Source organism: Typopeltis vanoorti, chromosome 24 (genome assembly GCF_054136105.1).
Source record: "Typopeltis vanoorti isolate ZY-2024b chromosome 24, IOZ_Tvanoo_1.0, whole genome shotgun sequence".
Lineage (NCBI taxonomy): Eukaryota > Metazoa > Arthropoda > Arachnida > Uropygi > Thelyphonidae > Typopeltis > Typopeltis vanoorti.
In genome coordinates this window covers 46,110,003-46,125,281 of record NC_143572.1, presented here as the reverse complement: position 1 = coordinate 46,125,281, position 15,279 = coordinate 46,110,003, and the positions used below count along the sequence as shown (strand labels likewise).

The following is a 15,279-nucleotide window of genomic DNA, read 5'->3' as shown; positions in this document are numbered from 1 at the left end:
GAGGGAGTGTAGTCTTGCTCAAAATTACTGCAGCTTTCCTTGTGTAACAATAGTTTATCCATGTGGATTCACCACAATGAACTTATACTGCATTAATAGATAATGTAGCTTAAAATTGTACACTTAAAAAGAATTTTCTTATATTTTTTACAAATGATATAAATTATTAATTTATTTTTATTGGATTTGTGTTTATTTTCATTATTTTCCTGTCAGATGTAGGTGAACAACCTGTTAAAAGGCCGAGGTTGTCTTCTATTTCTAGAGAACAATCAAAATCCACACCAAATGGAAAAGTTGTATGTCCGGTAAGTGTGTGTGTGTGTGTATATATATGCAAATTCCAAAATAGTAATTTAGCTTTAGAATTATTCATTTGGAAATATATCCTAGATCAGTGGTGGATATATACAGTGGTGAGCTATAAGGGGCTCATGCGAGCTCTTTGTTAAATTTTTCTCAAATTTGTGAGCCCCTTGTTCCTGTTTACTTTATTTTTTCAAAAAAAATTTTTTTTTTTTTTTTTTGAAACATATTAAGCGACAAACTCATACAGTAACCTAACAAAAATCAGCCTATTCTGCAGTATAAATTATTTGGAATTATTGTTTCAACTTCTCTATAACGAATGCACCTAACTTTGAAAATAAAATAAATGCATTCGCTATCTTTGCCCTTCTCCTTTCTGGTAGCCAATCAAATTTTTTCTTATGTAAGATAAATTAATACAGATGATTGTGTGCAAATATTTCCTGTTTAGATCATGAAATATTTGTTTAAAAATGATAGCCTTTAAAGGTTGATTGGAATTTGTACACAAGCTGTATCAGTAAAAGTTTTTGTGTGTGAAATACGGCTTTTTTTTTTTTGCTCTACAATGCGAGCCCTTTGTTAAAATTTCCATAGCTCACCACTGGATATACACAACCGACATGCATGCTTATTTCCTGACAATATATATGCAAATTCCAAAATAGTAATTTAGCTTTAGGATTATTCATTTCAAAATATATCCTAGATAGGTGGATATATATACAACCGACATGCATGCTTTTTAATGATTCTTTCAAATCTCATGCTTATTTCCTGACAAAAGATTTTTATTGACTTTACTTAATCATAGAAAAACTTGATTTCTTTAATTTTCTGAGCAGTGAATCCATAATGGTAGTATTAGAGTTGGCAGTCTCATTATTGCATTTACAACATATATTCTTGAGGTACTTGTTTCCTTAATTCTGAAAGATAGCAATCAGGTCTCCACCACAATTAAGTGCAGTGGCTGAGTATTACAAAAGCACTATTCTATTAAAGATGTACTCCAAATGATACTTTATAGTCTGTGTGTGTATATATATATATATATATATATATACACACACACACACAGGATGTCCCAAAATTCATGCAAGTAATTTTGATAGAAAACACATGTTTTTAATTAAAAATTGTAATTTCTTATTGATTCATAAAGTATACAGTATAAGGTTATGCATGGAATAGCATATCAGGGAAATGGCTGGCACGTACGCACTCTTTTGTCGAAATTTTCCATGACCGTTTTGCATAAATGTGGCTGAATTTCGTTGATACAGCGCTCAATTTCCTCCTTCACGGCATGTGTGGTCATGGGCTTGTTGGCATAAACCTTAGACTTCAAAAAACCCCAAAGAAAAAAGTCCAACGGCATTGTCACATGATCTGGGTGGCCAATTCTGATCACCAAAATGGGAAATGACTCATGCAGTAATTGAATTGTTTCTGGGGCTGTATGGCATGTGGCACAGTCTTGTTGAAACATGTCGTCCACATCCATATCTTGCAATTTAGGCACAAAAAACTGGATTATCATGTCGCGATAGCGAGCACCATTAACTGTTATTGCCTTACCAGCCGCATTTTCGAAGAAGAATGGACCTATGATGCCTCCAGCCCACAATCTGCACCAAACCGTGACACGTTGTGGATGCATTTGTTTCTCAACAATCACGCGTGGATTTTCTGAACCCCAAATGCGACAATTTTGTCGATTAACGAAGCCATCAAGATGAAAATGAGCCTCATTGCTGAAGATGATTTTGTTCGAAAAATAAGCATCCACTTGTTCCATAATCCATTCAACGAACTCTCTTCGCTGTGTGTGATCAGTAGGCTTCAGTCAATTGAACTTTGTAAGCATAAAGATGCAAATCTTTCGTGAGAATATGTTGTAGAGAGCTTCTCAAAATGCCCAATTCAAGACCGAATTGATGTTCCTGGACTCTCAGCAACACTCTCATGAACTGCTTCGATGTTTTCTGTTGAATGACGGCCAGAGTGTATAAGATCACTAATTGATCCAGTTTCCTTGAATTTTTTAATTAATCTTTTTACAGTTGAAGTTAAATCACTATTCCGACCATATTTTGTACGAAAATTGCGAACCGTAGCTGCCAAACCTTCGTTATTTTTAAAATATTGCTCAACAATGAAAATGCGTTGTTCTTTCGTGTAGCGCTCCATTTTTAATAACCCTGAACTGTCAGCTGTCTTTTTTCTTATCGTTGGCAACACTTTACCGCACAAATGGCGCTAAATTTAAATCTTGCATGAATTTTGGGACACCCTTTATATATGTGTATAATATGATAGAATGCTGGCATACATACATAATTAAAAGTTTGTACTAAAGCTGGAAGGATGCAAAACAAATTTAAGGTAGGAGTTTGATAATTTAAGAGAGCTGCGTTTGTGTACCTATTTTTATACAAATGCATACTTGTGAAAGAGATGATCATCACTTCAAAGTCATACATATTAATACTAGGATTTATGTCTTAATACATGGAATCCAACATAATCTCTACAGATCCCAGATTATTCTTTCTGCCTTTTCTTAAGAGCAGTGTAGTATTTCAGATCTATTCCAAAGTACTTGAAATTCATGCATCTGAAATTCTATATTTCTGCTGCAGAAAGACACCGAAGTACTCACTCTTTCACTCCTGGGTCACCCTTCAACATTAGCTGGTTTCTTACAGAATTGGATTTTTCATTTTGTAAAACAGACCATCTTGCCAGAACATGTTGCACAACCTAAGGTTAGCTGCATTCCATTATTAACAGCCATTATTGGAGTTAGCACAGAGGATAATGTTGAGAGCAATGTGGCTTCACATATTTGTATTCTTGGTCTGGCCTGCTCTTTGATGTGTTGCTTGAGAGATTTTTTTTTCATCTGCTCATTAGTGTAGAGCTATAGTCATGACTGCATATATGTATTTTATTTTTATCATCTCAAAAGATTCCATGTCCAGTGGTGATAGTGTGTTCTGCAAGGCCCAGTTGTTCTGGTTCATGGATTTTGAAGACCTGTAAGTTTTGCTCTTTGTGAAATACATAAGCAGGGAAATTTCCAAAAGACAAAACAATGAACGAATGGCGAGGAAGAAAAATTTCTTCTCAAACAATTTTGTTCAAAGACGATTTCATAGAATCTCACATTTCTGGAAAAAGGTGATCGAATTTGAACTTACTGGAATGAAGAAGTTAAGTCTGGTTCCAAAGAACTCAGTGCCTATCAATTCCAAAAAATTGTCTTGATATTCTTCTATTCTAATCGATACAGAATGGCTAGTCTGTCCAAAATAACAAAGATGGTATGAGCACGATTCTTGATAGATAAGGAAAGAGGTGATAATGCATCCTTTTTGGATAGTAGAAAGGAAGTGTACAGATTGAATTTTTAAAGAATCCTTGCTATTTGTTCCAAACATAACTTTTTTAATTTTTTATAACTAAATTTGGCTTTTTTTTGTTTTCTGTTGGATTTTGAATATTAGAATTTGAAAGGGGAAGAAGAGAAATCAAAATCAACCATATTCACATTGGAAAGCATGACCGGAAATGCCACAGATACAGAAATAATAAGGCAGCAAGTAGTGTAAAAAACTTTATTATTAGGCGTAATTGAATAGTTCAATAGTAGTTGGATGCATAATATGGTTTTGCATCAGGTGCTCAAAGTTACGACCATTAGCAGGCTGCATGCCTGATACCAACGATGCGTTGATTGCCATACATTTTAGAAAATACCTGGAGTTTCCCAGATATTAGCAGTGGCAATTCTTGCCATGAGATCCATGTCAGAGGTAACAGATGTTTCGTACACCATGGCTTTAAGGATCCCCACAGAAAGAAATCAATGCTCAATAAATCAGGTGAGCGTGGGCGCCATGCAACGGGTCCACCATGCCCAATCCATCGAGCCCCAAAGGGCCTGTCCAAATACTGATGCACAGAAATGCCAAAATGGGCTGGAGCCCCATCATGTTGGAACCACATCTGCTGATACACAATCATTGTTCAGTAAATCCGGCAGAACTTCTTCTAGAAAGGTCCGCTACTTCTGGGAGTCGTCGGGGTGGTAACAGGTATGGGCTGACTAAACAGTCAGCGATGATACCTACCCATACATTAATGGTGACGCATTGTTGCACAGCGTGTGGGTTCTCATGGTCCCACACGAGCATTGTGGTGATTGAAGACCCCTTCGCAGGTAAATGAAGCTTCATCCGTGAACAAAACACAAGTGGGAAGATCTGGGTCTATGGCACTTTTCTGCAGAAACCACTGTGCGAATTCCACACGTCGAGGATAATCTTCGGCCATCAGTAACTGGACCCGTTGCAGATGAAATGGATGCAAGCACTGAGAGTGCGAAACGTGCAATACACTGGATCGAGATACTCCTATAGGAGGCAACGGCACGTGCTTGTCTCTGGATTATTGTCCATCACATGCAACACAACATCTTCCATGGCCGGATTCCGTGTCGATCGTATGCAAACATTTGTTTGAGTACCTTTCATGATACATTCGTAGCGGCTTGTGCATGTCTTCCATCTCAGCATTTATAAAATGATGCGTGTTCTTCGTGTGACGTCGAAAGCTCAAATGAGGAAGCCCCAATTGCTCATCTGGAGCTCTGGTGCAGCGCCACCTATCACTTTCAGGTGGCGTTTCCAGTCATGCTTTCCTCTGTGAACATGGTCGATTTTCTCTACTTCCCCTCAAAGTTTGTACGTGGAATTTTGAGCCACCCTGTGTGTGTGTATATATATATATATACAATGTATAACCAGAATAAGAATTACATGTTAATGTTTGTGAATTACTCTCGAGGACAGGGCTCCAGAAATCCACAGGCAAGTGATGAGTGAATTTTCACCTCATTCTAAATATATTTTTTTTTGCATCAACTTTTTTTAAAAATCTGATTGACTGTGAAGTTATCTGATCATGAGTGGCTGCCAATGATTTATTAGTTTTATTTCCTGAGATTTGGAAATATCTCGGGAAATAAAGTTTCTGAGATATTGCTGGTTTTCTCTAAAACGGTCATCTTCACTTTCCTTTTACCTCCTTTAAGTTGGAGAGCATTTTTTTTTTATATAAAAGACTGCAAAAAAGGAAGAACAGCAATTAAAAACTCAACCTGATGTATCTCCTTCCTACCAACAGCTGCCCAGTTGTCATTGCCATAAACATTTTTCTTTATATGTGTGAGACTTCATAAATATCTGCTGTTGAGTTATATAAATACAAAAAAAAATAATTTCTCTCAAGAGTATTTATACAGTCCTCATTTCCCTAGTTTTCATTTTAGTCATGAAGCAAGAAAAATGAGTCATCATATGGTGCTTTACTTGAAAATAGTAAATCTCACACACTTCAAGCAAAGCAACAGTTTTTCATATCATTAATACATTCAAATGAAATTGCAGTGACCATTTCCAATAAATAACTTTTGGAATCCGACCAATGTATTCATTCAACTCAACACGTGTAATAGTCAATCTGTTATTTAAAAATAATAGTTATTAAAATCGCCACAGTTTGATTAAATCCTGTAGTACATCCAATTCTTCCAGTACCTTTAAGTAGGTTTGCATGGGTAATATAGTACTGGCCTAAGTTTATTTTCACAGCTCATAACAAGAATTAGCTTAGTGTAATTAAAGACTTGAACATTTTATATAATGAAAAGTATTTTTAATACTGTTGTTTAAAAAGTAAATTATCTTGCAAAGGTAAAGTGCGTCAAACTCCACAACGAATGCCGTCTACGTTGTTTTCGTGAATTTTACATTGTTTTTTAAACATCACCTATAACTATATATATAAAGTAGGCCTAAAATACTTTTGTGGCTAGCAGATTCATGCTGTATTTCTGGAGCCCTGTTTGAGGATACATTAATAGTGGAGTGGAGAGTGAGCCGATTTGGAAACTGATACTGTTTGATATTGGAATTGAATAGAAATTCTCCAAAGATAATGTCTTACTCTGTCACTTCAGTACAGCTAATTCTCACTGGAGCTAACTTTCAGGAACCAAAATAATACTTTATAGTAAGTTTACTGTGTAACTATACACAGTGTTTTACTACAGTGAATGTTAAACTGTATTATCATTGGGAGATCTCTCTTCAAACGAATACTAACTATAATATCTTTTTATATTTTTATTTTTAGAATGACACTGTAGAAGAAGAAAGGATAAAGTTGCAACGAGAACTAGAAGAAGTTAGGAGGCAGGCTGAAGAATATAAAACACAGCTCCAACAAAAAGCACATGAAGCTGAACAGTATCGCAGGGAGCTCGAACAGATGCGTACCATATCCCATAAGTAGCCTTTGACGGTGCCTAATGTGTCATAATTTAATCTCATCTGTAAATAATATATCTTCATTAACATCAAATGTGCAATTATCATTCCTACACTGTAAATCAAATAAATTTTTTTAAATATTGAATTTCATAGTTTGACTTTCATTTGCTTGGTCCTATATATTAATTCTTTTCCATCTCTTATAGGCTCAAAGAGCTATTACAGTAACATATATTTATCTTCTTTTTTTTTCCCTCCTTAAAATTCCAAGAACATCATTGTAATCAAATAATATGAGACAAGAGATCTACCAAAGTCACATAATTGCATGCGATGTTGGTTTGTAATATAATATAATACAGGTAATGGACCAGACAAAAAAAAACAAACACGGAAACACTGAGCTATTAGGTCACGTTATCGGTAGTTGCAATGCACCAAACACAGATGCAGTTGATATTCAAATGTACTCCCAACATTCCTAAAAGGCAAATGGAGGGTTACTACTGTTTATTGCATGTTAGAATGGAATCCAGACATTATTATTGGAGCCAGGTTGGCAAGTGCATCTGTACCTAGAACAGCTGAACTTGCATGTTAGCCGAGGAACAGGCTAAGGTTATATCAGCATGGCAGTCGACAGGACAAACATCAGAGAAATGCAACAGTAGACAAAAGCGTTTACTGCAAGAGAGGGACGTTCAAGCATTAGTAGCTGGGCAATTATACTACAATTGCCCAGCTACTGCTGAACAGTAGTGTGAAAAATTCAACACCAGTTGTGAGAAATCCATTTCGATAAAATCTCTACCCAGGAACTACACAGAGTTGGATATAATGGTCAGATTGCACTTACAAAAGCCTTTGATCACTCTCCTCAAAGCATGTTGCTGCATCCAATGATGTAAAAGAACACAGGCAGTGGAGGGATGTGATATGGTCCAATGAATCCATGTTCACACTTTTTTGCTGCAAACAGACGAACATGTGTAGCATCAGTAAAGAAGCTTTATCAACCAGAGTGCTTGTTTCCAACTGTTGACAGGTTTTGATGGTTCTGTAATGGTCTGGGGGTGCACTCTCACGGCATGTTTTGGGTCCATTTGTTGTATTGGAAAGCAAAGTGAATGCTGCACATTATCTTTAAGTCATAAGTGATCGTATCTTCATTCCTGTTGACACTTTTCTCCTAGCCAGCCAGCCACATTTCAACAGGATAATGCTCTTTCATCGAGCAAAACGTTATCACCAAGTGGTTTGTGGAACATGACATTGAGGTCTCCTGTTTGCCATGGTCATCACAATCACCAGACTTAAATCCTATAGAACATTCTGGAGCAAGCTCTCAGGCAATATTTCCCACCTCCTAAGAACTAAGGTAAATTGTTCCAGTTTCTGTTGGACGAGTAGTGTAAAATTCTTCCTGTTGTTCCAAGTACTAAGTCTATCTCTCTCTCCCTCCAAGAATATATAGGCGGTAGTTAGATGCCCATGGCAGACCAACACATTTTAATTGAAATGTGCCAGTTTCCATTTTTGTCCATTACCTGTACCTTAATTCACAAACATTCTTGATGAGCCATATGTAACATATATTATATAGTACAATTTTAATTACCTGTCCTTTCTTCAGCTATAAACAGTGATCCATTCTTTCTTAAAGTTGCATAAATTTTCTATTTATTACTGAAAGCCATTTACATACTAAAGGTTAATTTTTTTCTCTCTCTTTCAGTGTGTTTTTATTGGTTTCATGAAAAACAGTTTACCGAAAATCACTGAAAAAGCAATTCACCAGAATACTTATTTTCTTGTGAAATATTATGTTAATGTTTGCTTTAAAATGACCTAACCTTGCACATAACAAGCAAACAGTGTGATTAGGTTTGGCTCATCGCGTATTTTAACAATTATTTCATTCTATTTTAGAATATTATTGTAACATATATACATACTATTCCACAGTAAGACTCGTGATTCAGTATTGGTTATATTTAACTTATTCTGATAGTCACTGTTTAATGAAACAGCATGTGAAAAGTATTCCTGTAAAAATTAGTATTTAATCAGCTTGACTGACAAACAAGTCTTTTACTCATTTTCATTATTGGGTTTAATAGAATGAATAAATACAGCACATAGGAACAATTAAATAAGAGTTTATCGTCATCAATTTCCTGATATGTATCCATCAAGGAGTCTTCAGGTTACCATGACAACACTACATGATTAAGTTTACATTATTGTTAATTTCCTATCAATGATTTTGTTCCAAATCAATCTATTACTTGTGAGCACTCCAATATTGTCACATCTAACATTTCATGCTTCTAAGGCACCTCTAGCTGAATCAATCCACCTAGATCTTGGTCTTCCTTTGAGTCTCTTTCCTGCCATCTTGGAATCAAACACTTAACCTTTCTTCACCCATTCTATTTAAGTTATCACACCACCTTAAATTAGCTCTGCTGACATGGCATCGGTTCATTCCTCTAATTTTTCTCAGAACCCTCATATCTGTGGTTTTTAATCTTTGATCAACTACTTTATTTCTAACCAACTCTCGAATCATAACTTAAAACTGGTTTAAAACACTATTTTATATTGTTCAATTTTTGCCAATTTCTCTCTTATTCCATATAAATTTATTCAGCTGGCTACCCACCGTTACCTGTTTGGCTTATTCTGTTGTTGAAGTGGTAGGTTTCCACATTAAACCTACCACTTCACTAAAAACTATGCCTAAATAGCCAAAATATTTTACTTGTTCTATAGGATCTCCATTTCTTGCAAAGTTTTCTGTGCTCCTGCCTATTTTCATAGTTTGGGCCTTTTTATTGCTGATTTTCATGCCAAATTTATTACAGATGTTATTCAATTTAGTTAGTGAATCCTGGAGACAGGCACTAGATGTGTTCAGGAGTATCAACTGCATAAAGCAAAGAGCTAAATTTAACATCTCCAATTCTAATATCAGGTGATGCCACTTTTTTTTTCATAATGTGATCCATATAGATGATGAATAAGAGTTGAGATAATGTGCATCCTTGTCTTACCCCAGACTTTACATCAAACCATCTTCCTGTATTTCCTTCAATTCTAACTGCTAACTTAAATATATAGTCCATGTATTGCTCTGTATAATGTTCCATTCACCCCATATAATTGTAGTGTTTTGAAAAGTTTTTATTAGGTCACCTTGTCATATGCCTTTTCCAGATCTACAAAACTTAAGTACAGATCCTTGTCGTATTTCCATGATTTCTCAATAATTGCCGTAAAGTGAAAATCTGATCTTGGACATCTTTGGTTGGCCTAATCCCAGCTTCTTCTCAGTTTCTCTTCCACAATCTTTATCAACCTCTTTTCATGTATGCTTGCATAAATCTTACCCTGGAACGCTTAGTAGAGAAATTTCTCTGTAATTCTCATTCAGTTTTATTCCCTTTTTTATAGATGAGAACTCTACTCCAATCATTTGGAATTCGACCTTCTGACGAGATCCTCTGAATTATGCAGTGCAGCCACCGCAAAACTTTTATACCTCCATACTTAAGCATTTCTGGTCTTATATTATCTACTCCAGCTGCCTTTCCACATTTCAAGTTTTTATATGTACTCCTCTTGAAAATTTTCTAGTATGGTTTTATTACTGCTTGGTTCATATAAGTCGCTCAAAGTAATTTTTCCAGACATCTAGGATATCCTTATCTTCACTTTTCATGTCACGTTTATCATCTTTGATTCCTTTTACAATACTGCTTTTCTCCATTTCTAAGCTTTTTCAATAGCTTCCAAAACATTTTGCCACAGTCTTGATATTTATTTTCCATACTATTACCAAAGTCTTCCAATGACTTTTGTTTAGCTACTTTTACACATAGCTTCTCTCTTACGTTTTTCTATGTATTCTTTTAGGGCATCTGACGACTTTTTGCTAGGAACTTTTGGTATGCTTTCTTCTTTTCCAGGACTGCTTCTTTAACTTGTGTCCACCATGGTGGTCTTATTTTTCTATCCTTGCAGACATCACTACATACCTCCCTAGCTGAATCAATCAACATCTTCATGACGATTGATTCAGCATGGGAGTTTGCTACCGAGACTCCAAAATTTGGTTCTTGTTTTCAATTTGTTTCATTATTCATTCAATAATGTTTATGTACTCAAATCTATAATTTACTTGTAAAATCTGCTCAACTTTAATTCTTTTTCAAACTTTCTTAGATACTGTTCTTTTCAATGTGATGATATCCATTTTTATCCAGTTTAGTACTAAGTAAGTAATAGTCACTTCCAATTTCAAATCCTCTCTACACCCGTATCCTGAATGAGCATGATATCACTATCAACAATGGCAGTCAGTGAGGTTTTTCTTATTTCTTGTGTCTTCTCTCCACATGAACTTGTGCACACCTTTGTTGAAACATGGTCTTAGTAATAACTAATCAGTGTCCTGAGCAGAAGTCCAATAAATACCATTATTAACTTTGCCCTTTTTTCCCAAAATGTTCCTATATGCCTGGTGGGATTCATTTCCAACTCTGCTGTGCAGATCTCCAACAAGGACTACTTTTTTCCATTTTCTTTATGTCAGCTGCCTGTGCATTGAATAGTTAAAAATCAAAATTAAGCTTGTTTGAAATTAAGGCAGAATTTAAGTCATATTTGCCTGTATATGATCTGTTCAAAAAATCTTTTTCATGGTGGTAATACAAAGGTTTAGCAGATTGCAGGTTTTGTTTTGTCTTCTTCAAAGTAATCCAAATGCAAAGAATGACTTAACTTAGAATCCCCTGCTTTTGACTTCCCTTGGCTCAAGATTTCCTTGTCCCTTAGTAACTTCATCTGCTGCATTTAATAGTCTCCAAAAGCCACCGATTTCTTCACCTTCCTCTGCATCAAGTTCTACAATCCAGTTGTCCAAATCCTTCGGCACTACAAAGATACCAATCCCTGGAATTTATACTATTTCTTTCTGACCCAAACACCTGCTCCAAGCACATCACAGAAATTATCCTCACTGGTATGGCTTGCATTCCTCATTGTACCCAAAATTCTCATCCACTTTATAAGCCCTAGTTCAGTAACAAAGTGTACCAATGCAATTGGGGGGGAAAAAAAAACACCTCACCTTACCACACACATGGCTTGCATCAAGAATGCCAGATTCATGCTCAGCTATGCTGAAGCATGCAATAAATGCACCTGCAGAATCATTCCACCTCTGCTCACCTGCATTTTAACATATATCATGTTCAGTGGAGAAAACGCGTATAGAAATCACTGCATTCAGTGTGGTCTCTCAAATTTTAGATAAAGTGAGGCATTTGAACTTACGATTTGGCAAATGTAATGCTGTGACAGATTCTAGAAATAGTCTCACATTATATCTGCTTCTGTATAAAAATGAGGTTTTGTTCCATTGGATCCAGTGATCTGTATTTATGGCATGATCTGTAGTGCAGATAATGGACAGTTTCTTTATTCTTCCTGACCGATATTCACTGTTTGTCCAAGTAAGATAGTTTGCAAGGAGCAAAGGATGCTGTAGATCATAGGATGATCTAGATGGAGGATCTTTTGGTGTGTGGATAAGGATAGCTGAATTTTTGGTAGTGTAGCTGTAGCCTTTTTTTTTTTTTTTTTTTTGAAGCTTTTTTTAAGGTGCCTTAGACATACAGAATTGCAATGTTTTTTTTTTTTTGTTTTTTTTTTGGGGGGGGGGAATGGACTTCTATTGAAGGGGAAAGCTATTGGCTAAAAAAGTGTACTGGATGTGATTGATTTCTGTGGAGAGCCACCTGACCTCTTAGCCTACACCACCCACTACTAGACACATGCCATGAAGGTTTGGAGAAATACAAGGGTGTGTGTTGCAAAGTTGTGATAATCACCATGAAGGAATTAAGGTAGAAGCATGTAACTTACACATTATTCTACATATTCCCCACATAGTGTTATACACTTGTTACAACACTGCTGCATCATTTTTAATCCTCTGAGAGGGGGGGGGAATCTCTCTTTTTGCACAAACCAGTCCTCATTTGCAGATATGACTTCATCTGTGGTAAATTTTGTTCCTTTTAAGTGTTTCTTTAAATTTAGAAATAGTCAGATGGGACCAGGTCTGATGAATAGGATGGGTGAGGCAGATATTGAAAGCCCAAGTTGTGTATTGTCTGTTGGGTTTCATGAGTAGTGTGAGCAGGTGCGTTGTTCTGCAAAAGCAACATGCCTCTGCTCAGTTTCATGCACCATTTTTTCCTTCAGAGCTGTTGAACAAACTGCTGCTGTAACAGTTTTTTTTTTTTTTTTTTTTTTTTTTTTTTTTTTTTTTTAGGTACTCAGTAAGGATTATACCATCCATATCCCAAAAGACAATGGCAAGAAACCTTCCCTTGGGTTCAGAACTTTTTTGGCCATGGACAATCTTTCTGTCTCCACTCCATTGACTTTTGTTTGGTCTCAGGGTCATAGTGATGAAGCCATGTTTCAGCAACAATAACAATACAAACCCAAAAATGGCCCCAAATCCCTTGAGATGACAGCATACATTCTCTCTTTTGGTTGGCATTCAAACATTTAGGGTCCTACTTCGCTGAGAGCTTCTGCATCTCTAGATGTTGGTGGATAATGACTCAAACTCATTCCCTGGATATCCCTCGAGTCTTTATAATGTTTTTGTATGGTATTCACCTGTCATCAAGGATCATGGTATTGTACTGCATCGATGTTTTCAGGTGTGATCACTGTGAAAGGTCTTCCTGACCTGGGGGCATCTGTTGTTTCAGGATGCCCAGTTTTAAATTTGATCACCCATCTGGCAATTGTTGGATATGATGCCCCCCCCCCCAAAGTTTCGCACAAAGTTTGGTGAATCTCAGTTGCAGACATTTTTTTGCAGCACTTGCATCTCTGTCCCTTCCAATTTCTTCAAAACCTCTGCCATCTTTTATATATCCCAAAGAAAAAGAACAAATTATTACAATTTGATGAAACATGGGGGTTAAAAGGTTTTAAGATATGTTCTTTCTTGTAGTTATATTAGCTGCTTTAATATCTTTTTTGTCCTAGATATTTATCAGAATTTTTCTTCCTCCTCCCCTCGTATGCTGTTAATCTTGACATTTCCAAAACTCTTCATATCTGGCATCAACACCTGAGCAAATTGCCATGTGTTAGCCAACCTGCTGCCCTCTGTAATTGGGTAGCAAGCTTCCTCTCTAGTCATTTACTGTATATCATACTGGATTCTTTCAAGCTTCACCATAAATGCAAGAGTGCCTCAAGGTTCTGTTCTATGACCTACCTTCTTTCTACTGTACATACATAAATGACTTGCTTTCAAAGACCAATGATTCTATTCACATTCGTGTGTTCTGGTTTGAATGCCGGAGGAACTCTCAGCACTGGGAAAGGATTAAAAAAATGTTTAATTCTTGCAGTATTTGATTTCAGTCACAGAGACATCTGCAGGGAGTACAATATAAAACTTTTAGCATACGTAGGCAACAAAAGACTAACTAGGGAGGCTTCTCTCTGGGCACCGGTTGGTAGTCTCAGGTGTAAGTTGGGATCTTAAAGAATTAGTGTTTCTCATATTTTGGGAAGTTTTATGTATTCATATATATTCAAACTAGGCTGATTTCTGAGGGCAGCTACAGATTCTAAAAATAGTCTTTCTCTTCTCAGCTTCTTGCAATGCAGCAAGGTTTTTTTTTCCCCTCCTCCCCAGTTGAGAATATGAGTAGTAGTAGTGTTTCTCCAACTTTTATTACAACGGAACAAATCCTGAAATTTTAACGAAACACCTTGGTTAGATCGAGTATTATCAGTCTTGCATTCAATGTAAAGCTAAGCGCACATTATCACTGCAGCAAGTTGTATCACATAGCAAAAATGCGACAGCGCACACTACAGGTGTGCCAGGCCGAATTGCATCACATTGATCTTGCTTGTGACCGCTCATTTCCTAGAATAAATATCTCCATACTTCACTCGCGCTCGGAGATGTCGACAACTGCGAGCAGCTGAGTCAAGGCCAGCATGCACTGGCCTTAATAGCATAATCCACACGCAAAGTGAGGAGCACCTGATTTTCAAACATGTCTGAACTTGTCGCAGCATTTAAAACCATTCCAGGTTCATATTAATTTTGATAATTTTTCATGGAACACTTATTCACTTTCTGCGAAACACCAGTGTTCTGCAGAACATAGTTTGGGAAATACTGCCCTAGAAGATCTGATTGCAGATTATATAATGTTCTTCTATGTGGATGATGGCTGATCTATCTGTCCATAGTAGGTCAAACATGCAGGAAATGTACATATATACACCAGTAACAGAGAGGAGGGGGTTGATCCTTAGTGGAACAGATAAGGATAGATAATTTTAAGATGCACTTTAAAACTGTGCAAAGGTTTTATCTCTTTAGAATTCTATTTTTTCTGACAGCATTGCTAAAATCCTTCCAAAAGCAAAAGTTGTGGATTGGGGGGGAGAAGAATGATTATTTTGAAAACTCAAGTTTTTCCTCACATAAAAACAGGCATTACTACCTAGAAAACACATAAAATGAATGTAGTGTAATAATCTCATGATCTTAATTGCTTCAGCTATAACC

At 36.3% G+C, this 15,279-nt stretch overlaps 1 protein-coding gene across 5 annotated transcripts in view; it reads left to right on the top strand.

The window, feature by feature from the left end:
• Nucleotides 1-6,795, top strand: part of LOC150093154 (uncharacterized) — a 349,981-nt gene extending 343,186 nt beyond the window's left edge. For all 5 annotated transcript variants that reach the window (XM_090413479.1, XM_090413480.1, XM_090413478.1 and 2 more), the window contains 2 exons: nt 217-308; nt 6,514-6,795. In XM_090413479.1, the coding sequence (XP_090269605.1) occupies nt 217-308; nt 6,514-6,672 (251 nt within the window). In that variant the 3' untranslated portion in view covers nt 6,673-6,795. The remainder of the gene's footprint in view (nt 1-216; nt 309-6,513) is intronic.
• The last annotated feature ends 8,484 nt before the right edge of the window (nt 6,796-15,279 follow it).